We start from the raw sequence: 27,691 nt of genomic DNA, 5'->3' as shown, positions 1-27,691 counted from the left end.
GGGCCATCCTCTACTGCTTTCCCAGGCCATAGCAGAGAGATGGACAGGAAGTGGAGCAACCGGGGCTCGAATTGGCAGCCATATGGGATGCCAGCATAGCAGGTGGTGGCTTTACCTTCCCCGCCACAATGCCTGCTCGGATCTTAGTTCTTTCTCAGTTATGGCATTGTCTGTGTATACAAAAGCTATTGATTTTTGAGTGTTGATTTTTATATTCTGCTGCTTTACCAAACTTTTTAAGAGTTCCAGTAGTCTCTTGGTGGAGTCTTTTGGGTCCCTTATGTAGAATCATGTCATCTGCAAATAGAATAGTTTGATTTCCTCGTTCCCAATTTGTATCCCTTTGATTCTTTTTCTTGCCTAGTGGCTCCATCTAAATCTTCCAGGACTATATTCAATAGTAATGGTAAGAGTGGGCATCCTTGTCTGGTTCTGGTTCTCAGTGGGAATGCTTCCAAATTTTTCCCATTCAGTAGGATGCTGGCCATGGGTTTGTCATAAATTGCCTTGATTGTGTTGAAGAATGTTCCTTCTATACCCAGTTTGCTTAAAGTTTTCATCATGAAAGGGTGTTGTATTTTATCAAATGCTTTCTTTGCATCTGTTGAGATGACCATTTGGCTTCTGTTCTTCAGTTTGTTTATGTGCTATATCACATTGATTTGGGAATGTTGAACCATGCCTGCATTCTAGGAATAAATTTCGCTTGGTCCAGGTGAATGATCTTTCTGATGTGTTGTTATAGTCAACTGGCTAGTATTTTGTTGAGGATTTTTGCATCTGTGTTCATTAGGGAAATTGATTTGTACTTCTTTTCCTCTATTGTATGTTTTTCAGGTTTAGGAATTTAGGTGATGCTGGCTTCACAGAAGGAGTTTGGGAGGATTCCCTCCCTTTCAATTGGTTGAATAGCTTGAGGAGAATTGGAGGTGGTTCTTCTTTAAATGTCTACTAGAATTCAGGAGTGAAGCCATCCGATCCTGGGCTTTTCTTTGTTGGGGGAGGGGGTCTTTATTACTGATCAGTTTCTTTTTTGGTTATGGGTCTGCTTAGGTTTTCTGTCTTCATGGCCCATGTTTGGTAGGTTGTATGTGTCCAGGAATCTATCCATTTCTTCTAGGTTTCCCTTTTTGTTGGCATACAGCTCTTCGTAGTAATTTCTGATGTTTCTTTTTATTTCTGTGATAGCTGTTATGTTTCCTTTTTCATCTTTAATTTTATTGATTTGGGTCTTCTCTCCCCTTTTTTTTTTGGTGAATTGGGCCAGTGGTTTGTCAATTTTGTATATTTTTTCAGAAAACAAGTTTTTTGTTTCGCCGATTTTTTGGTATCTTTTTGTTTCAGTTTGTTTATTCCTCTCTAATTTTAATTATTTGTTTTCTTCTACTAGCTTTGGATTTGCTTTGCTGTTGTTTTTCTAGGTCCTGGAGATGCATTTATTTGGTGCCTTACTGTATGCACCAACTGCCGTAAACTTTCCTCTTAACACTGCTTTTATTCTATCCCATAATTTTTTTAAAGATTTCTTTATTTATTTGAAAGTCAGAGCTACAGAGAGAGAAGGAGAGGCAGAGAGAGAGAAAGGTTGGTCCTCCATCTGCTGGTTCACTCCTCAATTGGTTGCAACAGGCAGAGCTGTGCCAATCCGAAGCCAGGAGCCAGGAGCCTCTTCTGGGTCTCCCTTAGGGGCCTAAGGACTTGGGCCATCTTTCAGTGCTTTCCCAGGCCATAGCAGAGAGCTGGATTGGAAGTAGAGCAGCTAGGTCTTGAACTGGTGCCCATGTGGGATGTTGGCACTGCAGACGGCAGCCCAACCTGTTATGCCGCAGCACCGGCCCCTCCAATAAGTTTTGATGTGTTGTATTATCATCTTCATTTGTTTCCAGAAATTTTTTTATTTCTCTTTTGATTTCTTCAGTGACCCGCTGTTCATTCAGGAGCATGTGTTCAGTCTCCACGTGTTTGTATGTATTATAGAGATTCCTGAGTTGTTGATTTCCAACTTCATTGCATTGTTATCCAATAAGATACATGGTATGATTTAGGTTTTTTTGAATTTGCAGAGACTTACTTTATTTCCTGCATATGATTGATCCTACAGAAAATTCCATGCGCTAGTTAGAAGAATGTGTATTCTGCAGCTGTAGGATGGAAAGTTCTGCAGATATCTGTTACGTCCATTTGGTCTATAGTGTCAGTTAACTTTCCTTGCTGGTTTTCTGTCTGGTTGATCTGTTCATTGCTGAAAGTTAGGTATTGAAGTTTCCCATTACTGTTGTACTGGAGTCTGTCTCCCTTTAGATCTATTAACACTTTTTTTGAAATAGTCAGATGCCCTGTATTTAGGTGCATATTCACTTGTTATAGTCACATCTTGTTGAATTGATCCCTTAATCATTACACAGTGCCCTTCTTTGTCTCTTTTAACAGAAAGTCTGTTTTGTAGGCAGCAGGCAGATGGTTTTTTTTTTTTTTTTGAGAGGCAGAGTGGACAGTGAGAGAGAGACAGAGAGAAAGGTCTTCCTTTGCCGTTGGTTCACCCTCCAATGGCTGCCGTGGCCGGCGTGCTGTGGCCGGCGCACCGCGCCGATCCGATGGTAGGAGCCAGGTACTTATCCTGGTCTCCCATGGGGTGCAGGGCCCAAGGACTTGGGCCATCCTCCACTCCACTGCACTCCCTGGCCACAGCAGAGAGCTGGCCTGGAAGAGGGGCAACCGGGACAGAATCCGGCGCCCCGACTAGAACCCGGTGTGCCGGCGCCGCAAGGTGGAGGATTAGCCTAGTGAGCCGTGGCGCCGGCTGGGTTTTGTTTTTTAATCCATTCAGCCAGTCTGTATCTTTTAACTGGAGAGTTGAGGCCATTAACATTGAAGGTGACTATTGATAAGTATCTGCTATGTCTTGGCCTTGTCATTTTTCCATAAATATTCCTATATTTACTTTGGATTTCCTTTGTACTCTTACTGGGAAATTTTCTGCTTTCACCTTTTTTATTAGGAATGACCATGTTTCTGTGTTTCTATGTGTAACACATCCTTAAACATCTTTTGTAAGGCTAGATGAGTGGTAACAAATTCTTTCAATTTCTGTTTGTTATGGAGGGTCTTTATGTCACTTTCATTCATAAATGAGAGCTTTGTAGGTTACAGTATTCTAGGTTGACAGTTTTTTTCTCCTAAGACTTGGAATGTATCTCGCCATTTTCTCCTAGCATGTAGGGTTTCTGATAAGAGGTCAGCTGTGTGTCTAACTGGACATCTTCTGAAAGTAATCTGGCATTTCTCTTTTGCATATTTTAGAATCTTTTCTTTCTGTTTTACTGTGGAAAGTTTGACTATATTGTGTCGTGAAGATCTTTTCTGCTTGTGTCTATTAGGAGTTCCATGTGCTTCCTGTACTCAGATAGCCCTTTCTGTATCCAAGTTAGTGAAGTTTTCTGTAATTATTACACTAAAAAGGCCTTCTAATCCATTCTGTCTTTCCATGACTTCAGGAATTCCTATGACCCATATATTGGGTTGTTTGATAGTATCCCACATATCTTCAAGATGGTTTTCTTATTTGTTTTCCTTTTTTTTTTTTTTTGTCGACTGTAAAATTTCCAGAGATTTGTCTTTTTTTTTTTTTTAACCTTTTAAAGATTTATTTTATTTATTTGAAAGAGTTACAGAGAGAGCTAGAGACTTTAAGAGAGGTCTTCCATCCGCTGTTTCACTCCCCAGATGGCCACAATGGCCAGTACTAAGTTGAATCAAAGCCAAGGAACTGGGAGCTTCCCCTGGGTACCCCACATGGCTGCAGGGGCCCAAGGTATTGGGCCATCCTCTACTGCTTTCCCAGGCCATAGCAGAGAGCCGAATCAGAAGTGGAGCAACCAGAACTTGAAAAGGCACCCATATGGGATGCCAGCACTGCAGGCCAGTTCTTTATCCTGCTGTGCCACAGCTCCAGTACCAAAATATATCTTCTAATTTGGATATTTTTTCTTATGCCTCACCGAGTGTGTTTTTTTTTTTTTTTAAGATTTTATTTATTTATTTGATAGAGTTACAGACAGTGAGAAGGAGAGACAGAGAGAAAGATCTTGCTTCCATTGGTTCACTCCCCAAATGGCCGCAATGGCCAGAGCTACGCCAATCCAAAGCCAGGAGCCAGGTGCTTCTTCCTGGTCTGCCACGCAGGTGCAGGGACCCAAGCACTTGGGCCGTCTTCTGTTGCTTTCCCAGGCGACAGCAGAGAGCTGGATTGGAAGAGGAACAGTCGCAACTAAAACTGGTGCCCACATGGGATGCTGGTGCCACAGGTGGAGGATTAACCTACTGCGCCATGGCGTCAGCCCCTGAGTGTGTTCTTAAGGCTTTCAACTGCATTTTTTATTTGTTCTATTGAATTCTTCATTTCTAATATTTCATTTTTTTTAAAAGATTTACTTATTTGAGAGGCAGAGTTACAGAGCGGGGTCTTTCATCTGCTGGTTCCTTCCCCAAGTGGCTGCAATAGCCAGGTCTGGGCCAGGCCAAAGGCAGGAGTTTCTTTCGGGTCTCCCACGTGGGTGCAGGGGCCCAGCCACTTGGGCTGTCATCCACTGCATTCTCAGGCCATTAGCAGGGAGCTGGATTGGAAGTGAAGCAGCCGGGACTCGAACTGGTACCCATATGGGATTCTGTTGCCGCAGGTGGAGGGGTTTAACCTTCTATAACACAGCGCTGGCCCCCAATATTTCATTTTAATTTTTTTAAAACCTTAATTTCTTGGGAGAAATTTTTATTCATGTTATGTATGAATTTCTTTAGTTCAGGGATTTGCTTCTGATTACTTCTAAGTAATCCTATGATTGTTTTTGAATTAGTTTCTGGCATTTCTTCAGTCTCTTCGGCTTCACATTCTAGTATTTGAAGTGTTGTGTTCTTTGGAGGCGTAATGTTGTCTTCTTTATTCTTGTTTCCTGAATTGCTGTGTTTATTATTGGGCATTTTTGAGATACTTGCCCCCCCCCCCCCATGATGGCTTTTATCTTTGGGCTATATTTATGTGGCTTAGTGAAGTGTCCAGTCTTAATGTATAACCAGAGGCATGTGCTGGATGTTGTCAGGGAGCTCTGTTCAATACTGCAGGGTGAGGGGTGTCCAAGGTAGGTGACACCCAAGTTGGGCGTGGTAAATTTTTTTTTCCATCAGAGGGGAGGTTTGTTCTGCTCTGTTGCTATATTCTCACTGGCCTCCTCACAGGAGACCAGTGCCTAGGCGCTAGTCCTAGTGGGTATAGTATTGATTTGGGTTTCTACAAGAACCACACAAAAGAAACGTGCAGTCCTTGGTATTAGAAGGGGTCCCACAGTAGTAACCCTCACCAGGGAATCAGGGAGCCCCAAGCCTGTGGAGCCGCCCACAGTGACTGCCCAACGTCCCAGCCACACACTGCACCCTCCCACTTAGCCACAGTGATTTCATAGTCAGGTAAACAGGCTCCCAGTCGTCAGCCCCTAGTTCCCTGTCAGTTCTCCCAGCCAGAAGTAGCTGTTCTTAATGCTGTGTGTGGGTGGGTGTGGGTGTGGGTGTGGGTGTTCATGTTCATGTATGTGTCCATTGAGCTGCTCTTTTCTCCTTGAACTTTGTGTTAATTTATTGGGGATAAAGTAGAGTCCTGCAGAAGATTATTACTAACTACTGTCAGAAACCATTGATACGTTAATTCAGAATCACAATATACAGGATTCTTGGCTTGAGGATTTTTGAGCCTTGTAGGTATTTGATGTAACTTTAAGATATGAAGCTCTTTGAGTCTGTCTTGGGATTAGTAACTCTCAGCAGAGACTTTGTTTTATAGTTCAAGCCATCCTTTAGACAGACAGTTTCCCTTGATGATGATGATCAAGTTGTTTTAGTTTATTAGCCTTACACTGAAGGAATAGCCCGGGGTGGTTTGCTGTTAGACTGTCCACCCTTGGTAGCTCTGGGCTTTGCTATAATCCTTCTACCATGAGATAATGAAAAGTGAATCCCCAGAGTCACCTGGCTGGGCAGATGTACTCAAGGTGAAAGTCACTCTGGGTTTCCACCTCCATTAAGGATTTTGGCCAGAAGTCCTCACTTTCATGATAATTCATACAAATATTTATGAAGGTATTTTCTATTATTTGCAGTTGTTTACAGCAGCAGTATCAGTAAAGGCTCTTTGTTAGTCATTCTGCTGGAAATAAAAGTTTAATAGTATTTTCAAGTCCTAAAATCTTACTGTTTAAAGTGTTCTGAGTCAATATACTTATTTTTACAATTTTTACAAATTATCATTGTCATTTAGCCATTGGATACCAATAATTTATCTTTCTACCACATGCTGCTGATTTCCAGTGAAGAAGATGGATGAATAGATGGGAGGTGTGGAGCAGTAGTACTTCTAAAAGCAAGAAATAAGTAAATACCCTTCTTTCAGATTCTATTTTGCTTTATGTTCCTTTATAGCCGTGTGATAGAGTTCCTTCTGAATTCAAAGTGGACTACTTAGTGAGGAAGCCGTGGGCTACCTGTATGGGCAAGTTTTGTTTCCTGGAGGTGCTTTTGCAAGAATCAGTTTTCATTCATATATTTTCCAAGTAGTGGATGTTTTAAGGTATACACCAACACTTTTTGAATTGCAGTCAACCATGTGATTGAAGAATAGTGTAATGATTAAAGAATAAATAACTCCAGCTATGTGACTCCTCTGGTAGTGTTTTGAAATTAGCATTGACTTTTTTTAGATTTAACAATTTAAATAATTTTAATTGTTAAATAGTAAATGACATGTAGTCATTTAAGGTATTATTACTAATAAAATGTCAAGATTCCTTCTTGGGAGAGACCAAATATCAAAAGGGAAAAAAGGAACCCTCAATAATCTTATCTGGCATCTTTGGTGCAAGAGAATTTGGGGAAATTTTATTTCTAAACTAATGTATGTATTGTGACTTTAAAAATTTTTATATTATTTCTAATTAGGTTCAGGGCTTCTGGAAATCTTGTAATCACTCGTGAGATTGATGTGGCAAAAAATCAATCCTTTTGGTTCATCAACAAAAAATCTACAACCCAAAAAATAGTAGAAGAGCAAGTTGCAGCCTTGAATATCCAAGTGGGCAATCTTTGCCAGTTCTTACCTCAGGTATGATTGAAATAAGTTGGGGAAATTATAGTTTTTTTAATGCTATAAAAGAGTATAATTATAATGCCATATAAAATATAAATACTAGTCAAGGGATATGGTTACTATCTAAGTTAAACACAACAACCCTCTTTGAAAAAATATAATGCATATCTTTATCTGAAAGGCAGACAGAAAGAGCAAGCTCCTATTTGCTTATTCATTCCACAGATGCCCACAAGGTCTGGGTGGCAGAGGCATAGCCAGTAATAGGGAGCTCAGTCCAGGTAGCCCACATGGATGCCACTAACTTGCTGCTTGGGCCATCACTGCTGCTTGCCAGGGTTTGCTTTAGCAGGAAGCTGAAAACAGGAGCCATAGCTGAGTTTTGAACCTAGGTACACCCAGGTGGAATGTTGTCTTAAATACCAGGCCAAGTGCCTACTGCTGAACTTGGCACTCTTAAAATATACTTACTAAATTTGTAGTATTCTAGAAAATTCTAATTAAGAGTCTAAAATTGTGTTATTTTCCATTATAGAGAGTGGCTTGGATAATTATGTGTTTCCATCTATAAACACTTAAAATTTTATTATTAGGTTTTAACTAATGTATTTACATAAAATACTGATACACTAAAATTTGTAATCTATACATAAGCTTTCTAAAATTGTGTGTTCTAATTTGTTAATTAAAAACAAAAAATCTTGAAAATACATTTGAGATGATAGGTCAGAGACTTTAAAATGTCTTTGAATATTTCTATTAACTACATTATAGTTTTTCTCTAGAAACAAAATAATGACTTGATTAAATATATTCTAATTAAATAAAAGTATAAAGCTTGGTAGTATTGCCAGAGTAGAAGTTTGAAACTACTTTTTTTATTTAAAAAACTTCAAATGCTCAGTCTGTTGTGTGATAGTGTTCATTTCAGTCCAGGGGTGTGTGTTATTTTTTCTTGTATTCCAAAACTATTTATTATATGTATATATACATTTCAACCTATAAATATTTACATAGATAAATTTTAAAGTAAAAAGATGACAGTTAATATGCTTGATTTATATGAAGAGTGACAGCTCAGTTTTTTTAAATGAGTATATGATCATGAGTGAAATACGTTTAAAGATATTTATAAGTAATAACAGTTGCTGATACTAATTTTTATGCTCTAGGACAAAGTTGGAGAATTTGCTAAACTCAGCAAAATTGAACTCCTTGAAGCTACTGAGAAGTCAATTGGTCCTCCAGAAATGCACAGGTATCACTGTGAGCTCAAAAACTTCAGAGAAAAAGAAAAACAACTAGAGGTATTCATAATTATGTAATTCATTTCTCTTGTCTCTTATTACTTTTTATGTTTAAATGTGGAAAAGTGAGTAATCGTTCCATACATTGATAATATTCATGTTTGTGATTTTTTTTTTTCACCCAGGATTATATTGCTAACAACATTTACAGTGACAAAAATGTGAGAATAAATGAATTTTAGTAAATATATGTTATCAGTTGAGTTTTTAAAAAGCCAATAATAGTATGATTTTCCTCTCAGGAAGTTATAGTGTTGTTCATTCATTGATTAAATCTCTACTAAACACCTTGTGCCAGGCATTGTGTAAGGCTTTGGAAAAAACAACATGTGTGGCTAATTCTCTGTTTTGCTAGTTTTCTCATGGAAGTTTTTCTGTGGCACGAGAGGAACTAGCTAATAGTGTTAAATTTTTTATTTTCACCTTTAATAAACATACATATATACAAATACATACACATGTGTCCTTTTATAGAATACCATTTGATTTGTAAAGATTTTATTTTTGTGGATCTTTTTCTATGTCCCAGCAACTGAAATGAATTCAACAAATCTTTATGGTAAGAAATCTGATAAACAGATGCCTTCTCTTAAGTGTAAATAGTTATACTTGACAATTTCTATTATTATTGTTGTGATTATTATTATTATACTTCCTTTGAGTCAGTGACCAAAGAAGTTGTTTGGAGCTCTTTATAATTTTATACCACTTCTGATGCTCTGATTCTTTTACCCTTCCCTACATCCAATAATCTAACACTCCCACTTGAAACACTTACCTAAACTACCACCATCTACTGGAAGAAGACCAGCATGCATCTGTAGTTCTGAGGATGTGTTTGTATTTGCTGATTCACATTGTAAAGGCTGTACATTTTAGCTTTTCTTTATCTCATTTCTAAGTCCTTAGTTCAGAGGTGTGTATAACATTATGACACTTCTTCATTTGTATATTACTTGCACAGTTATATTGAGCTTTTACCCATATTAAGTGATTTGCTTCTGCCCTGGGAGTGGATGGGACACATACCTTTTACCTTTAGTCAAGAGGAGTCCTAGCTCAAGTGTGATAGGGCATCCTCATAGTCACATGACTGATAATACATTATAATGCCTAGTCTACAACCTGGGTGTGAATGTGACTTCTACTCAGTCCTTAAGAACCCTAGTGGAATTCTTTATTGTGAAGTTTTACTAGAATTGATTATTTTTTCTTGTTAAAAGATTTGACCAATTGTCTTTCTCTTCAGCTAAACTAATGACTCACCAAATATTTACTTTAGACTTCTTGCAAAGAGAAGACTGAGTATCTAGAGAAGATGATTCAGAGGAATGAAAGATACAAACAAGATGTGGAAAGATTTTATGAACGAAAGCGCCATTTAGATTTAATTGAGATGCTTGAAGCAAAACGGCCCTGGGTGGTAAGTATTAAATTATTAGAGGTGAAGATAGGTACTTTTTTTTAAGAGGCATAGTGGTTACAAAGATTGCACAAATTACTACGTAATGAAATTAGATGCCTTGGTATTGATATTGGTATTGGTGCTTCCTCTTGGTCTCCCATGTGGGTGCAGGGCCCAAGCACTTGGGCCATCCTCCACTGCCTTCCTGGGCCACAGCAGAGAACTGGACTAGAAAAGGAGCAACTGGGACAGAATCCAGCGCCCCAACCGGGACTAGAACCCGGGGTGCTGGTGCCACAGGCAGAGGATTAACCAAGTGAGCTGCGGCACTGGCCTAAATGCATTACTTTGTAATAGGTGAAACAAAATAAGAACATTTTATGATTAATTGTTCTGAAGTTAAATGGGAATAATTGTCATTAGATTTTAAAACTAGTGGTAGGGCCAGCGCTTGTGGCATAGCAGGTAAAAGCGCAGACATCCCATTTGGGTGCTGGTTTGTGTCCTGGCAATTCTGCTTCTGATCCATCTCCATGCTAATTTGACCCTGGGAAAGTAGTGTCAGATGGCTCATGTACTTGGGTCCCTGCACCAATGTGGGAGATCTGGAAGAAGCTCTGGTTCTTGGCTTTGGCCTGGCCCAGTGCTAGCTGTTACAGCCATCTTGGGGAGTGAACCAGCAGATGGAAGATCTCTCTCAGTTTCTCCCTGTCTCCCTCCTTCCCTCCCTCTCCCTCTCCTCTCTGTCTCTCTCTCTCTCTGTCTCTCTAACTATGCCTTTCAAATATATAAAGGAATCTTTAAAAAAGAAAAGGAAAATAACTGTGTGGCATTCTCACTTCCTTTCTCCTTTTTACTCTATTATACATATTATTTTCTTAACTGTTCTTCATTCTGTTAATTTTCATATGCTGTGTTACTGCTGCACTTATTTTGACCAGTTTTTTACTTGAAAGGCAGAGTGACAGAGAGGGAATGGGATACAAAGACCTTCCATTAGCTGGTTCATTTCCACAATGGTTCTAACAGCCAGGGCTGGACCAGGCCTATGCCAGAAGCCAGAAACTCCTCCAGTCTCCCATGTGGATGGCAGGGACTCAAGTACTTAAGCCATCATCTGCTGCTTCCACACTAGCAGAAAGCTGAATCAAAAGCAGAGTAGCTGGGGCTCACGATGTGGGCATTGTGAGTGCCTGTTGTGCCACTACTTCTTAGCTTCGTTTCGCAAATTTTAATTGGTTTTTGTGATGTGACAAGAAGAATCATTTCCACTCAGCGAGCTGTACCCTTTTTGTTTTCCTTTTGTTCTCTATTTTTTTTTCAATTTTGCCTTTTATTACTGAGTTTCTTTTTTTTTTTTTTTTTAAGATTTTATTTATTTATTTGAAAGTCAGAGTTACACAGAGAGAGGAGAGGCAGAGAGAGAGAGGTCTTCCATCTCTGGTTCACTCCCCAATTGGCCGCAATGCCTGGAGCTGAGCTGATCAGGAGCCAGGAGCTTCTTCCAGGTCTCCCACGTGGGTGCAGGGACCCAAAGACTTGGGCCATCTTCCACTGCTTTCCCAGGCCACAGCAGAGAGTTGGATTGGAAGTGGAGCAGACGGGTGTCGAACTGGCGCCCCTATGGGATGCCGGCGCTTAAGGCCAGGGCGTTAATCTGATGCGCCACAGCACCGGCCCCTCTTACTGAGTTTCTTATGCTTCTTTAAACATCCCTATATCCTTTCCTTACTGAGATATTAGAAGAAAATCTAATTTTAATAGCAATTAGGATGTAATTTTCAGAAGCAAACCGAAGTGGGAAGGTCTGGTCTAGTGATAGAGATAAATGCTGCTGTTGCTATTTACTGTTTCTGAAGTTTTTACTGAGGATAAATTTTATACCAGTTATCCTGTCAGTCTTATCATTTGGTTTATGCCTGTACCTTGATTTTAGTATATGTGTTAGTTAAGTTTTATTTAATTATTTGCAAGGAATATGAAAATGTTCGTCAGGAATATGAAGAAGTGAAACAAGCTCGTGATCGAGTGAAGGAAGAGGTCAGAAAACTTAAAGAAGGGCAGATTCCTATGACACGTCGAATGGAAGAAATTGAAAAGCAGCGTCATGTTTTGGAGGCTCAGATCAAAGAAAAGGTACTTTTATGGCTCTATTTTGGATTATCTGAATTTTATTTTAGCAAATATAAAAATATTTAACAGCTCTTTCAAAATATTTTCTGAGGATTCCTTGTAGCTTTTATTCTTATATTCATTAACTAACTTAAGGTTTTTAACTATTGCTGTAGGGTTCAAGGACCTAATGTTGGAGGATTGCTACTTTATAGAAATTCCCAGATGCCAAAAGAGAAAAATGAAATGGGATTGTTTTAATTACAAGTGTAGTCCGTATTATTCCTAAAAATATGCTGAGTGCCTTTTATAAATTTATTACCTCTGCTTTGCAATTACACACCCTTTGGAGGAGGATGCTACAGAATATCTGATATTTTTCAGAATAGATAATATAGTAGAGTATTTCTTATGTTTTCAAAACTTAATTTAAAAAAGTGATCTTGGCTTTTAATCCTTAAGGGGCTTTGATTTGGGGTTGAATACTCTTTTGAGAATGTCTTAAATCCTTGCTTCAGGGACACAGTAGTGCCCACTCACCTGTGAAGGAGGATTTCCATGACCTGGATGCTTGAAACCGTGGGGTGCAGTAAACCCCGTGTACTCTGTTTTTCACTTGAAAGAAGCACTTTACTACTTCTCTGTGGCATATGTGAAGTGTTAGCAACACAACTTTTTTTTGTTTGTTTGTTTTATTTATTTGAAAGTGTTACAGAAAGAGGTAGAGACAGAGAGAGAGAGGTCTTCCATCTGCTAGTTCACTCCCCAGATGGCCACAACGGCCGGAGCTGTGCCGATCCGAAGCCAGGAGCTTCTTCCAGGTCTCCCATGCGGGTGCAGGGCTCAAGGACTTGGGCCATCTTCTACTGCTTTCCCAGGCCATAGCAGAGAGCTGGACTGGAAGAGGAGCAGCCGGGACTAGAACTGGCACCAATATGGGATGCCGGCGCTTCAGGCCAGGGCATTAATGTGCTGCATCACAGCGCTGGCCCCAAGCATCACAACTTTTATATTTTGGGGCTGTTATTAAGTGCAGCAAGGATTCCTTGAACATAAGCACTGCCATCATCAGTCTAATGACCAAGCCAGCTACAGCATGAGTATGTTAGGCAAAGGAAGCGCGATTTTGCCTTGCTATTCATGACACAATGCACTTTAAAACTTATTATTTCTGGAGTGTTTTTTAATTTATATTTCAAAAATATTTATTTGAGAGGCAGGGTTACAGAGAGAGAGGAAGAGGCACACACACACAGACAGCATCTTCTGGTTTATCCCCCAAATGGATATAATGCCTGGGGTTGGGCCATACCAAAGCCTCAGGAGCCTGAAACTCCCTCCGGATCTCCCAGTGAGTGGCAAGGGCTCAAGCAATTGGGACATCTTTCTCTGCTTTCCCAGGTGTATTATCAGGGAGATGGATCTGAAATAGAGCAGTTGGGACTCACACCAGCACTCCTATGGGGTATTGGCTCAACGTGCTGCACCAGAACACCAGCCCCAACTTTTGGAGTTTTCCATGTGGTATTGATGGACAGTGGTTGACCTCAGGCAACTGAAATCAGAAAAAGTAAAACCACAGATAAGGGTGACTGCAATAATGCATTGTAAGCAGCCACAGTTTTGTTTTCACAGATGTCATGATATTAACACCTTCCTAAGAACTTTGGATATAAATTGATCAGTTTTCTCAAATAAGTAGAGTACTTTGTAATTAGACCAATGAAATTCATGTTATATGAAGGTTCATTTTATGAAACCAGAAAACCATTTTCACTGTATTCATGATAGATCTGGCCACTGTGCTCAGTGATTGTAAAGGGAGAATTTCAACCTGGCATTGTTATTAGAAAAAAAATTAGTATAAAACTTGATTTCCTTTACTGGAAGATCATATCATTGTATATTGCAAACTTTCTAGTATTTTCTTTATAGTCATCTTGTCTTTCTCTTTTTTTAAAAATTGTATTTTATTCTCATGAAATGCTACTGTAAGTTGTTACTGATTTTAAGATTTCTAATTGGTGTGGACCATTCAGTATACAAATATGAGTAATATAAATTGTAAAATTTGTTAGAAAAGCAGTTATATGGAACTCTAGCAGAGGAAAGGAGTTAGTAGTTTTTACTTTGCTGCTATCATGTCGCAAAAGCACCACTGTATCTTAATTTGAAAGATTAATCATTAAACAGGTGAGGATTTGGGGACTTGATTGGATCTGATTTTTAGAAATGGATTACTGTTAATCACTTTAAATGTTAGCACAAGAGGGGATAATGGATACTATCTAGGCAAGTCCCCTCATTTAATAGTTAAGAATACTAAATTCCAGAGGTAACAAAGGATGTAGTTTTAAGTCATTTTCTAGTTAATAGTGGTTGGTTGTAGCTAAATTATGTATTTGTAATATATTTTTCTGATTCTTGAGTTTTCTGTTACTGCTAAACTATTACTTGTATATTAAGGGGGAAAAAGTATATAGTGGGTTCCAAATCATTAATTTAAACCTTTTGTTTTGCTTGTCCCTAATGGAAGCATGGCTATTAAGGTATTGTCTGATGTCCATGAGCCTGTTTTGTTTATGTGAAAGTCTAGTAGCCTAAAATATTTTGTAATTGTTTTTCTGAGGAAGTGATTATTGATTGTAAAGTATCATGTTTATACCAGGCTATATTTAAAAAATTTATTGGCACTCACAGCCATGCAACAGGTCAAAATGGTTAACTTTAGTTAGTGTTCATGCTATTCTTGTCCCTTTTGTTACTTCTGTTCCAGCAGAATGCATTTTCCAACTCTTGTATGTAGTTTTGTTTTTTTTTTGTTTTTTTTTTAACATTCTAGTCAGGGAGATTATGAGTGTTAACAGGGCACAGGTTTTGGGTTCGCAAAGATCTATATTTTAAATCCCCGCTCTCCCATTTAGTAACTGCCTGGTCTTGAGCAAGTTATTTAATCTCATTGAGCTTTTCTTTCCTCTTTAGTAAGATAAGGATGATAGTAGTGATTTTCATCTTACAAATTAGTCTTTATTATTTAAGACATCTTTACTTAGCCAACCTTAGTGTTTAGCTTATAATCACTCAGTAAATACTAGTTTCCCTTTACAGGAAAAAAGAATCAACTCCTTGACTGGGGATCCACTGCAGGTTCAGTAATTTACCAGCAAGACTCACAGCTAAGATTTATTACATCAAAAAGTTACAAAGCAGAATCAGTAAGCGGGAAATGTGCTAGGACAAAGACCTGAGGAAGCCATGCACAAGGGTGCAGAGGTGCTTTCCCAGTGAAGTCACACAGATTGTGAATTCCTCCACCATCAAATTGTTACACCACTTCTGCTGTGCTGTCATTACACAAGGTTTTCATGGGGATTAAACATCTTTGCATTCTGACAGCACAAACTAAAATTCCAGAATCCGGGAAGGAAACCAAGTGTTCAGATTCAGTCGCATTGGTTATACAAGCAGGTATCGTGAGCCACTCCTTTAAGATAGGAAATGTTGAAAACATTCCCAAAATGCAGTTTCCCAGAAGACAGCCAAGGCCCAGCCTTGTAAGGTAGCCTTTCTAAGAGGACTCTCAAGCCTGCAGTGTTAATTCTTTCTATTCAGCTGTGTTCTATACTATGTTTGGATTACATATTTTATGTTTTATTGATGTGTGATATGTGTTAAAATCTGTATTAGAACCCCATATTTGAAACAAGACCTGATTTTGGATATTAGAAGTTTTTTTTTTTTTTTTAGTTTTTTATTTTAAAGCTATACATGTGGGTGTCTTGTTCCCTTTGAGTTTAGTTTTCTTTGGGTATACAAAAGCACTAATATCTCTTGACAATCCTGTAGTACTGTATTCAGGGTCATATAAAATAACATGGGAAAGTAAATTTGGGCAAATAAACATACACATGCATACTACGTTAAACCATTTTTAAATACCAATAAGATAGCTGTAGGTATTTTTGATAATTATGAATTTGGTTGAAATAAATTATGGAATAATAACTGTTGTGTATTAATTTACAAAACAGTATTTAAATGGATAAGGCCGCCTAACTGACTGTTTTACTAATTTTTCTCTCTCTGCTTCAATCTTACAGGCAACAGATATTAAGGAAACATCTCAAAAATGCAAACAAAAGCAAGATATTATAGAAAGGAAAGATAAACATGTAAGATTTCAAACTGAAATTTTTATAAAATTTATTTGCCCTAACTTTTGTTTTCAGGTCTGGATTATGGAACAAATTCTTATTTGGGAATTTTTAAAGATGCTCTGCTATCTAATAATTTACCTTCATTTTTGAGATAAACTACAATTTGAAAGTATAGTATTTGCACAGAGGACATTTGGAGAATTTGATTCTGAGGTCAAAGTGCTATTTAGGATGTTTGTCATTCTCTGAGTCTGCCGTGTGGACTGCTTCCCATGTTGGAACTTTCTTTCCTTTATAATTCTATCTGTTTTTATTGCCAGGCACTTGGTCTTATTTATGTGATTCCTTTGACTTATGGTTCTATCTATATGATCAATTGCATGCTTAATATGTTATCACTTTATCACATAAGATGGGATTAGTGCCATCCAGCTAAGTGAGATTTGGAGTCCCATGGCAAGTTTTTAGCTTCACCCTTTGGGGTAGGTTTGTGGGAATGTGTGCTGACCTATACAGCTCCTCCCTCTCTGATTCCCACTCTTACTTTCAACTGGGATCTATTTTCAATTGACTTAATACATCTATGATTAATTCTGTGTTAAGCAAGGAGTTCAACCAATAGTATTAAGTAGTGAAAAAAAGAGTAAAAATAAATAAGTAAATAAAATGAAATGATAAACTATTCCTGGACAGTCAAGACAAGGGCAATTCAAGCCATGGGCAATTCAGAAACACTGATTTTCATAGTGTCAGTTTCACTTCTACAGGTTTTCTTGTAGGTGCTTTGTTAGTTGTCACAGATCAGGGAGAACATACGATATTTGTCCCTTTGGGACTGGCTTATTTCACTAAGTATGGTATTTTCCAGATTCATCAATTTAGCTGTAAATGATTGATTACATTTTTTTTAACTGCTATGTAGAATTCCATAGAGTACATATCCCACAGTTTCTTTCTCCAGTCTTCCCTTGATGGGCATTTAGGTTGATTCCATGTCTTGGCTATTGTGAATTGAACTGCATTAGACATGGAGGTACAGATGACTCTTATTTGCTGATTTCATTTCTTTTGGGTACATTCCTAGGAGTGGGATGGCTGTGCTGTATGGTAGAACTAGATTAAGATTTTTGGGGTATTTCCAAACTGTCTTCCATCATGGCTTTACAAGTTTGCCTTCCCACCAACAGTGGATTATGGTATCTTTTTCCCCACATCCTTACCAGCATTTGTTGTTTGTTTATTTCTGTATGAAAGCCATTTTAACTGGGGTGAGGTGAAACCTCACTGTGGTATTGATTTGCATCTCCCTGATGGCTAGTGATCCTGAGCATTTTTCATGTGTCTGTAGGCCATTTGGATTTCCTTTTTTGAGAAATGTCTATTTAAGTCCTTTGCCCACTTCTTGACTGGGTTGTTTACTATTCTTGAGTTTTTTTGATCACTTTGTATATTCTGGTTATTAATCTTTTATCAGTTGCATGGTTTGCAAATAATTTTTCCCATTCTGTTGGTTTCTTTACTTTCCTGACTGTTTCTTTTGTTGTACAGAAGCTTCTCAGTTTGATGTAGTCCCATTTGTTAATCTTGGTTTTTACTGCCTGTGCCTCTGGGTTTTTTTCCAGGAACTCTGCCTAGGCTGATGCCTTACAGGGTTTCCCCAATGCTCTCTAGTAATTTGATAGTATTAGGTCGTAGATTTAGGTCTTTAATCCATTTTAAATGGATTTTTGTGTAAGGTGTAAGGTAGGGGTCTTCTTCATACTTCTGCATTTGGACATCCAGTTTCCCAGCACCATTTGTTGAATAGACTGTCCTTGCTCCAGGGAATGGTTTTAGCTCCTTGGTCAAATATAAGTTGGTTGTAGATGGTTGGGTTGATCTCTGGTGTTTCTGTTCTGTTCCATTGGTCTCTCCATCTGTTTTTGTACCAGTACCAGGCTGTTTTGATTATAACTGCCTTGTAGTATGTCTTGAAATCTGGTATTGTTTTGCTTCTGGCTTTATTTTTGTTGTATAAGATTGCTTTAGCTATCTGAGGCCTCTTGTGTTTCCAAATGAATTTCAGCATCATTTTTCTAGATCTGAGAAGAATTTCTTTGGTATTTTGATTGGTATTGCATTTAATCTGTAAATTATTTTTGGAAGAATGGACATTTTAATGATATTGATTGTTCTGGTCCATGAACATGGAAGTTTTTCCCCTTTTTTATGTCTTCTATTTCTTTCTTTAGAGTTTTATAATTCTTGTCATAGAGATCTTTGACCTTCTTGGTTAAATTTATTCCAAGATACTTAATTTTTTTGTAGCTGTTGTGAGTGGCATTGATCTTAGAAGTTCTTTATCAGCCATGGCATTATCTGTGTATAAAAAGGCTGTTCTTTTTTGCATGTTGATTTTATATCCTGCTATTTTACAAAACTCTTTTATGAGTTCTAGTAGTTTCCTAGTGGAGTCTTTTTGTTCCCATATATATATATAATCATATCATCTGCAAATAAGGATAGTTTGACTTTATCCTTACTGATCTGAATCCCTTTGATTTCTTTTTCTTGCCTGATGGCTCTGGCTAAAAACTTCCAGATCTATATTGAATAGCAGTGGAGAGAGTGGGCATCCTTGTCTGGTTCCAGATCTCAGTTTTTCCCCATTCAATAGGATGCTGGCTGTGGGTTTGTCATAAATTGCCTGAATTATGTTGAGGAATGTTCCTTCTAGACCAAACTTGCTTAGAGTTTTCATTATTAAAGAGTGTTGTATTTTATCAAATGCTTTCTCTGCATCTATTTGAGATAATCATATGGTTTTTGTGTCTTTGATTTGTTAATGTGGTGTATCACATTGATTTGCGAATGTTGAACCACCCCTGCATACCAGGGATAAATCCCACTTGGTCTGGGTCACTGATCTTCCTGATGTGTTGCTGAATGCGATTGGCCAGAATTTTGTTGAGGAATTTTGTGTCTGTGTTTATAAGGGAACTTGGTCTATAGTTTTCTTTCTCAGTTGCATCTTTTCCAGATTTAGGAATTAAGGTGATGCTGGCTTCAGAAAAGGCATTTGGGAGGATTCCCTCCCTTTGAATTGTTTTAAATAGTTTGAGAAGAATTGAAGTTAGTTCTTTTTTTTAAATGTTTGGTAGAATTCAGCAGTGAAGCCATCCGGTGTCCTGGGCTTTTTTTCGTTTGGAGGGCCTTTATTACTGACTCAATTTCTGTCTGAGTTATGGGTTTGTTTATGTTTTCTATGTCTTCATGGCTCAGATAGGTTGTGTGTGTCCAGGAATCTATCCATTTCTTCTAGGTTTCCCAGTTTGTTGGTATATAGCTGTTTGTAGTAATTTCTGATGATTTTATTTATTTCTGTGATGTCTGTTGTTACATTTCCTTTTTCATCTCCAATTTTATTGATTTGTGTCTCTCTCTCCTTTTTTTGGTTAGTTGGGCCAATGGTATGTCAGTTGTGTTTATTTTTTCAAAAAGCAGCTCTTTGTTTTGCTCATCATTTGTATTGTTTTTATTCAATTTTGTTGATTTCTTCTCTAATTTTAATTATTTATTTTCTTCTATTAGTTTTGGGTTTGGTTTGCTGTTAGATCCTTGAGATTCATTGATAGCTCATTTATTTGGTGCCTTTACAATTTCTTGATGTAGGCACTTATTGCTATAAACTTTCCTCTTAACCCTGCTTTTGCTGTGTCCCCTAAGTTTTGATTTGTTGTGTTGTCATCTTCATTTGTTTCAAGAAAGTTTGTTATTTCTGTTTTGATTTCTTCTATGGCCCACTGTTCATTCAGGAGCATGTCGTTCCATCTCCATGTGTTTGCATATGCTCTAGAGATTCCTGAGTTGCTGATTTCTGGCTTCATTCCATTGTGGTCTGAGAAGATGCACGGTCTGATTTTGATTTTTTTGAATTTGCTAAGACTTGCTTTATGGCCTAGTATGTAGTCAATCCTAGAGAAAGTTCTATACACTGCTGAGAAAAATGTATATTCTGCAACTGTAGGATGAAAAGTTCTGTAGATATCTGTTAGGTCCATTTGGTCTGTAGTGTTGATTAAATCTGCTGTTTCCTTGTTGGTTTTCTATCTGGTTGATCTGTCCATTGCTGAAAGTGGATTATTATTTTTTTAACTTTTATTTAATATAAATTTCCAAAGTACAGCTTATGGATTACAGTGGCTTCCCCCTCCCCATAACTTCCCTCCCACCCGCAACTCTCCCCTCTCCCTCTCCCTCTCCCATTCCATTTGCATCAAGATTCATTTTCAATTATCTTTATATACAGAAGATTAATTTAGTATATATTAAGTAAAGATTTCAATAGTTTGCACCCACACAGAAACACAAAGTGAAAAATACTGTTTGAGTACTAGTTATAGCATTAATTCACATTGTACAACACATTAAGGACAGAGATCTTACATGAGGAGTAAGTGCACAGTGACTCCTGTTGTTGACTTAACAAACTGACACTCTTGTTTATGGCGTCAGTAATCACCCTAGGCTCTTGTCATGAGTTGCCAAGGTTATGGAAGCCTTTTGAGTTCGCTGGCTCCGATCTTATTTAGACAAAGTCATAGTTAAAGTGGAAGTTCTCTCCTCCCTTCAGAGAAAGGTACCTCCTTCTTTGATGACCCATTCTGAAAGTGGATTATTGAAGTCCCCCAATACTATTGTATTGGAGTCTACATCTCCCTTTAAATCTCTTAACCTTTCTTTTAAATAGTCAGGTGCCCTGTAATAAGGTGCATATACATTTATTATAGTTACATCTTCCTGTTGAATTGAGCCCTTAATCGTTATTTAGTGCCCTTCTTTGTCTCTTTTAACAGTTTTTGTGTTAAGTCTATCTTGTCTGATATTAAGATGGCTACACCAGCTCTGTTTTGGTTTCTGTTGGCATGGAATATCTTTTTCTATCTTTTCACTTTCAGTCTGCATGCATCTTTGTTGGTAGATGTGTTTCTTATAGGCAGAAAATAGGTTTTGTTTTTTAATCCATTCAGCAAATCTGTGCCTTTTAACTGGAGATTTGAGGCCATTTACATTCAGTGTGACTATTGATAAGTAATGACTTTGCCCCACCATTTTCCAAAGATATTCCTAATTTATACTTGGAATTTCCTTTGATCTTTTACTGAGAGATTTTCTTCCTTTATCTTCTTTCATATTGATGTTCATGTTTCTGTATTTTTGTGTGCAACACATCCTTAAGCATCTTTTGCAGGGCTGGATGGCTGGTGATAAATTCTTTCAATTTCTGTTTGTTATGGAAGATCTTTATTTCACCTTCATTCACAAATGAGAACTTTTCAGGGTACAATATTCTGGGATGACAGTTTTTTTTTCTCTTAGGACTTGGACTATATCTTGTCATTCTTTTCCAGGCCTGCAGGATTTCTGGTAAGTCTGCCATGAGTCTAATTGGAGATCTTCTGAAAGTAACCTGGAACTTCTCTTGCACATTTTAGAATCTTCTCTTTATGTTTCACTGTGGTGAATTTGATTACAGTGTGTCGTGGCAAGAATCTTTTCTGGTTATGTTTATTGGGAGTTCTGTGTGCTTCCTGTACTTGGGTGTCCCTTTCTTTCTCCCAGCCTGGGAAGTTTTCTGCTAATATTTCATTAAAAAGGCCTTCTAATCCTTTCTCTTTCTCCATGCCTTCAGGAACTCCTAGAAACCGAATGGTTTTTTTTTTGTCTTTTTTTTTTTATAGTAGCCTATAGATTCCTGTCTTCTAAGTCCGATATTTTCTCTTCTGCCTTACTGATTTCTGTTTTTAAGGCTCTCCATTGCATGTTTTATTTGTTCTATTGAATTCTTCATTTCATTTTTATTTCTCTTTAAGATCTCAATTTCTTTTTTTTTTTTCTTTTTTTCTTTCTTTTTGACAGGAAGAGTGGACAGTGAGAGAGAGAGAGACAGAGAGAAAGGTCTTCCTTTGCCATTGGTTCACCCTCCAGTGGCCGCTGTGGCCGGCGCGCTGCAGCCGGTGCACCATGCTAATCCGAAGGCAGGAGCCAGGTGCTTCTCCTGGTCTCCCATGGGGTGCAGGGCCCAAGCACTTGGGCCATCCTCCACTGCACTCCCAGGCCACAGCAGAGAGCTGGCCTGGAAGAGGGGCAACTGGGACAGAATCCAGCACCCCGACCGGGACTAGAACCCGGTGTGCCGGCGCTGCAAGGCGGAGGATTAGCCTATTGAGCCGCGGCGCTGGCCTATGATCTCAATTTCATGGGAGAAATTTTCTTTCACGTCCTGCATGGATTTCCGTACTTTGTGTGTTTGCTTTTGTTTACTTCTGCGTAATCTTATGATCAATTTTTTGAGTTCCATTTCTTGCATTTCTTTTACCTCATCATCTTCACAATCTAGTATTGAAGTGTCATGGTCTTTTGGGAGCGTCATGTTAGCGACCATTGGGCTGCTTTGCAAGTTTTCAGATCAGTGTCAGAGAACAACCTCTTGCTACAACTTTGCTTTGGCACCTAGTGATTTTCAGTATCTTGGTAGTCTCTGAGGGAGTACAAAGCTTATATGCTGTATATATTATGTGAAATTTCTTACTCCTTTTTCATGGATTTGGATTTCATCATGTTCTTACTGATTCTTAATTATTTACTTATCTTCTGTGACATGCCTATATATTCTTCCAAGTATCTAGCTAGCACTGTGGCTGCTGTCAACCTTCTTCCTTTAGGCCCTTTGAATGTTGCTAATTTTTCATGACAGATAAGTATCTTAATTTTTTCTAACTTACTTTCTTTTCTCTACGTTTGATATAGGAGAAAAGATTTTGGCTTAAATTCAGTTCATTATCTTGATACTGCCAAAGCTGGATCTTTAGAAAGGAATAATTGATACCACTCCAGATTTCCAACATAAGGAATAGGGTGAAACAGGACATGATGCAGGTGTTAAGCTTTCATTTTACAAAGAGAAAGAGGGTAATGAGAAACTGCCGTCAGGATGCTTTAAGTGATACCATCCATCAAAAAAATGTGTTCTTTAGACAGACACAGATAGGCATTAAAATATAAGAGTTTAAGGATATGAAGATTATAAGTGATTTTTACTGGTTTATGGAGTGTGCTTTCTCTATTTTTTTGTAATGAATTATTTTATGATTTTCATAATCGGGAAGGGAATTTGGAAAGAAGACCAGCTAATAAACAGATTATATGATGTGTTTATCTTTTAATACGAATTTCTGGTTGTAAAATGTAAATTGGGTGTGAAAATATATATTTGTGTGGATGTATATCTTAAAAATCTTAATTCTGTCTTAGGTAGACTCATTTAGATTAAAAGACTTTTAACATCAGGTGGCAAATTAGATAGCTGGCTTTTTAAAAGTTTTTTATCTTACATATAAGTCAAGAAATTTGAGCATATAGATGCATGATTAAACTCTCATGATATTAAGTTGAAATGCTGATGCAGGATAATTTTGTTGAAAGGAAATAGTTTATTTCAGCCTAAAATTAGTAATTATATCATCGTCATTTCTATTATTTATTGAAACTATTGTATATTTTACCACATGGATTTTTTTTTTTTTTTTTTTTTTTTTTTTTGACAGGCAGAGTGGACAGTGAGAGAGAGAGACAGAGAGAAAGGTCTTCCTTTGCTGTTGATTCACCCTCCAATGGCCGCTGCGGCCGGCGCACCACACTGATCCGATGGCAGGAGCCAGGTACTTATCCTGGTCTCCCATGGGGTGCAGGGCCCAAGGACTTGGGCCATCCTCCACTGCACTCCCTGGCCACAGCAGAGAGCTGGCCTGGAAAAGGGCAACCGGGACAGAATCTGGCGCCCCGACCGGGAATAGAACCTGGTGTGCCGGCGCCACAAGGCGGAGGATTAGCCTAGTGAGCCGCGGCGCCGGCCTACCACATGGATTTTAATTTCAGTCTTAAGGCATGTAGTATGTACTTCCTCTAAATATTTAGAAATATGTTTAGCCTTATAAAGTCTTGTTTATTCAAATAATGAGTACTAATTGTATGCCAAGCACTACCCTAGGTATTTGAGGTATATTAATAACTAAGTAGAATAAATATACAGTCTGGTAAGACTATCTGATAATCTTCTAGTCTTACTTCCAGCCAGGTACCTTTTTGTAAGAAAAATACCCCATATTCTAAGATTTGTTTTTATTTGTGAAACTGTATTACTATGTAATACTTATAAACCAGGCAGAAAAAAAGCAGTCTCAAGTACTAATGTACTTTTGTTTTACTAGATTGAGGAACTTCAGCAGGCTTTAATAGTAAAACAAAACGAAGAGCATGACCGACAGAGGAGAATAAGTAATACTCGCAAAATGATAGAGGATTTGCAAAATGAACTGAAGACCGCTGAAAATTGTGAAAATCTTCAGCCCCAGATTGATGCCATTACAAATGATCTTAGGCGAGTTCAAGATGAAAAGGCATTATGTGAAGGCGAGATCATTGATAAGCGAAGAGAGAGGGAAACTCTAGAAAAGGAGAAAAAGAGTAAGTTTTTTTAAAGTCAAAGTGAAGTGTTTGTAAAATGGAGAATTTTCTTGGTGGGCTCTCTTCTTCTGATCATCATTCTTTAAACTGTTCAGGTGTTGTTGAGGAAACTTAGCTCAGTTCTAACTCTGTAACCTTAATTGCCAGTAGCCTCTGTGTATCAGCTACTGGCTGACCATTGTCTAATTTCAGAGTCGGGCAATTGATTTAATTTCTCTCATTGTGCTCAGGTTTGTTTTCTGTACAGAGTCGTGTACTCTTACTCATATCAGGCTTAAGCTATTCGTTCATAACCATCATATTCTTTTCTGTAGATAGATTATATATAAATAGTGCTCTAGCATTATTTGGATAGAGGTCTTATGTTCTGTCTGATCAATAATATATGCCAGAGATGAATTTCAGCAGAACCTAGTTGTATGTGTTTATCAAAGTATAGTACATGTGTATGTTTTTTAAAAGAACTAGTGGGTTTTTTAAAATGGGGGTGGTATAACCCCTTTCCTACCTCCAGACCCTCTCAAGAGTAACTCCCTGCAACTCTGCTAGCAGTTTTCTGTAATAGTCCTTCCTTATATGTATGTATGTATATTATATATAAATTATATATACATATTAATTATATATTAATAGCTATTCCACTATAGGTTGGTTAATTAATTTGAGACATCATCTTTTGGTATTTAATCACTCTGGATGAATATTTCAGCTTATAACTTTTTTTCCTATTATAATTTCTCAAATGTGATTATTATATTATTGATTTGGATGGAGGTTATGTGGTACAGTGGTTAGGACACTGCTTAGAATGCCCATATCATGTATTAGAGTGCTTGGGTTTGAGTTCTGGCTCTGTTTTTGATTCCTGGCTTTGCTTTCAGTTCCAGCTTCTTACTAATGAATACCCTGGAAGGTAGCCAGTGATGGTGAGTTCCTGTTCTTCGTGTGGGAGATCTGAATTGCGTTCCAGGTTCCTGGCTTGAACTTGGCCAAACCCTGGCTGTTGTGGCATTTAGAAAGTGAACCAGTGAATGGAAGACCCGGTCTCTGTTTCTCTCTCTATGACTTTCAAGTAATATAAAAGTAAATTTTTAAAGATTAATTATTATTAGAGTATATTCATATCTTTTCTTTATTGTCACCTAACAGTTGCCAATATTGCTTGACTGCGTACTTCATTAGCTGAAAATACTAGTCTTCATATCGTTGCTTTTCTTTTTCTTCCCATATCATATTTGTAATTCTTTCAGCTGTACTCTGATTTTTGTATTTTCAAGACTAAAAACGAATTCTTTTGGGAATCATAACTAATTTTTGTACACCCTGCTTATGAGTTAATTATGGAAGTTGAGAAACACCAATTAATTTATTTGAAAGGCAGTTACAGAGAGGCAGAGAGAGAGAAAGAGAGGTCTTCCATCCACTGGTTCACTCTTCAGATGACTGCAACGGCTGGAGCTGTGCCAATTCAGAGCCAGGAGCTTCCTCCAGGTCTCCCACGCAGGTACAGGGGCCCAGGGACTTGGGCCATCCTCCACTGCTTTCCCAGGCCACAGCAGAGAGCTGGATTGGAAGTGGTTATAACAATGAAACTTGGTCGCGACTGAGCCAAATATTACATTATGATTAAATTTTCCTTTTGTTGATCATTTTTTAAGGGTTTTAATTTAGATTTAAAAAAAAAAATAGTGTTTGCTTTCTTTTATCTTTAAATTGAAGAAAGAAATTATCAGACATTCTCTTGACTTCTGGTCTTCTGTTCACCTTGTATCTAAGCTGGATATTGTCAAGAAATCCTATGTAATTTTTCGTTCTTTCTCTTTTTTGGAGAGACCTATTTCTGAATTCTGTGTCTTTCTTTTTATTACATTATATCCTTATTTTGTTACAATATATCTTCAGATAACATGCTAAGACATGGTATTTTGTAGGTAATTTCCTAGTCTTTGCATCCCTCAGAATATCTTTATGGTCAGTTCTTCTCAGTTTTGTATGTATACTTTCAGGTTGAAAATAATTTTTCGGTTAGAATTTTGAAGGCCTGTTGCCACTATCTTCTGTTAGGAAAACCAGTATTTATTCTTTTAATATTTACTTATTGGAGGGGGGGGGCAAGAAAGAAGGGGAGAAAGAGAGAGAAAGAGAGTGAGCGAGCTTCCTGAAATGTCCAGAATGACAAGTCTGGGCCATGCCCAAGCTAAGAGCCACAAACTCTATCTGGGTCTTTCATAAACTTGGGACATCTTCTACTACTTCCCAGGTTCATTAGCAGAAAGCTGTATCCAAAACAGTAGTCTAGTAAGGGTTGCAAGCAGTGGCTTAACCTGCTATGCCTCAACACTGGCCCCTCTCATTCTTTTTTACGTTAACTGGTTTATATTTTTTATAGCTTCAAGATTGTCTTTTAACTCAGGTGTTGGAAAATTTTAAGGTGATTTTTCCAGGCCAGGTCTTTTCCTCTCTGCAGAGTACTTGTGGACTAATATTTATAACCTTTAGATCTAGGATATTTTTTAGAATTAATAGATTATTTCACTAATTAAGGTCTTCAAAGAAACACTGTTTTGTTTTCTAATTTTAGATGTGGATGATCATATTGTACGTTTTGATAATCTTATGAATCAAAAGGAAGATAAGCTGAGACAGAGATACCGTGACACCTATGATGCTGTTTTATGGCTAAGAAATAACAGAGACAAATTTAAGCAAAGAGTCTGTGAGCCCATCATGCTCACGGTAAGAAATTTTATTTTATTCATCTTGATAGTGTTGCTTAGTTTTACTGTTTATAACCATTGTAGATTTTAGTCTTTTTAATACCCTGGTTTTCTGTTACCAGACATGCAGCATCTGGCACACTGCTAAGTCTATACATGAGCTTTTTAAAGGGCCCCTGATCGTTGAGGGCAATAATTTACCATAAAACCTGTGAGCTCTTTTGGAGAAAGATGTATGAGACTGATGTTTTATGGAAGAGTTATGTATAAAATCAGCTTGATTACTAAGTTCTTCCTGATACTTTCCACCCTTAGATTATAGAAGGAATTATATTAAAACCTGACTGAAGAGGTGAAAACTT

General features: G+C 37.8%; 1 protein-coding gene across 5 annotated transcripts in view; it reads left to right on the top strand.

Annotated features, from left to right (window-relative positions):
* Nucleotides 1-27,691, top strand: part of SMC5 (structural maintenance of chromosomes 5) — a 113,952-nt gene that overhangs the window by 25,874 nt on the left and 60,387 nt on the right. For 4 of the 5 annotated variants that reach the window (XM_017341738.3, XM_008256276.4, XM_070050947.1 and 1 more), the window contains exons 4-10: nt 6,979-7,141; nt 8,299-8,433; nt 9,716-9,856; nt 11,813-11,974; nt 16,051-16,122; nt 24,357-24,612; nt 27,194-27,348. In XM_017341738.3, coding sequence (XP_017197227.1) covers nt 6,979-7,141; nt 8,299-8,433; nt 9,716-9,856; nt 11,813-11,974; nt 16,051-16,122; nt 24,357-24,612; nt 27,194-27,348 — 1,084 coding nt within the window. Of the gene's footprint in view, nt 1-6,351; nt 6,415-6,978; nt 7,142-8,298; nt 8,434-9,715; nt 9,857-11,812; nt 11,975-16,050; nt 16,123-24,356; nt 24,613-27,193; nt 27,349-27,691 lie in introns of those variants that run through there. The other variant, XM_070050951.1, reaches the window with a different exon arrangement.

This window comes from Oryctolagus cuniculus, chromosome 1, assembly GCF_964237555.1.
Source record: "Oryctolagus cuniculus chromosome 1, mOryCun1.1, whole genome shotgun sequence".
Lineage (NCBI taxonomy): Eukaryota > Metazoa > Chordata > Mammalia > Lagomorpha > Leporidae > Oryctolagus > Oryctolagus cuniculus.
The sequence above is the reverse complement of the archived record's forward strand: the minus strand, read 5'-3'. Positions and strand labels throughout refer to the sequence as shown.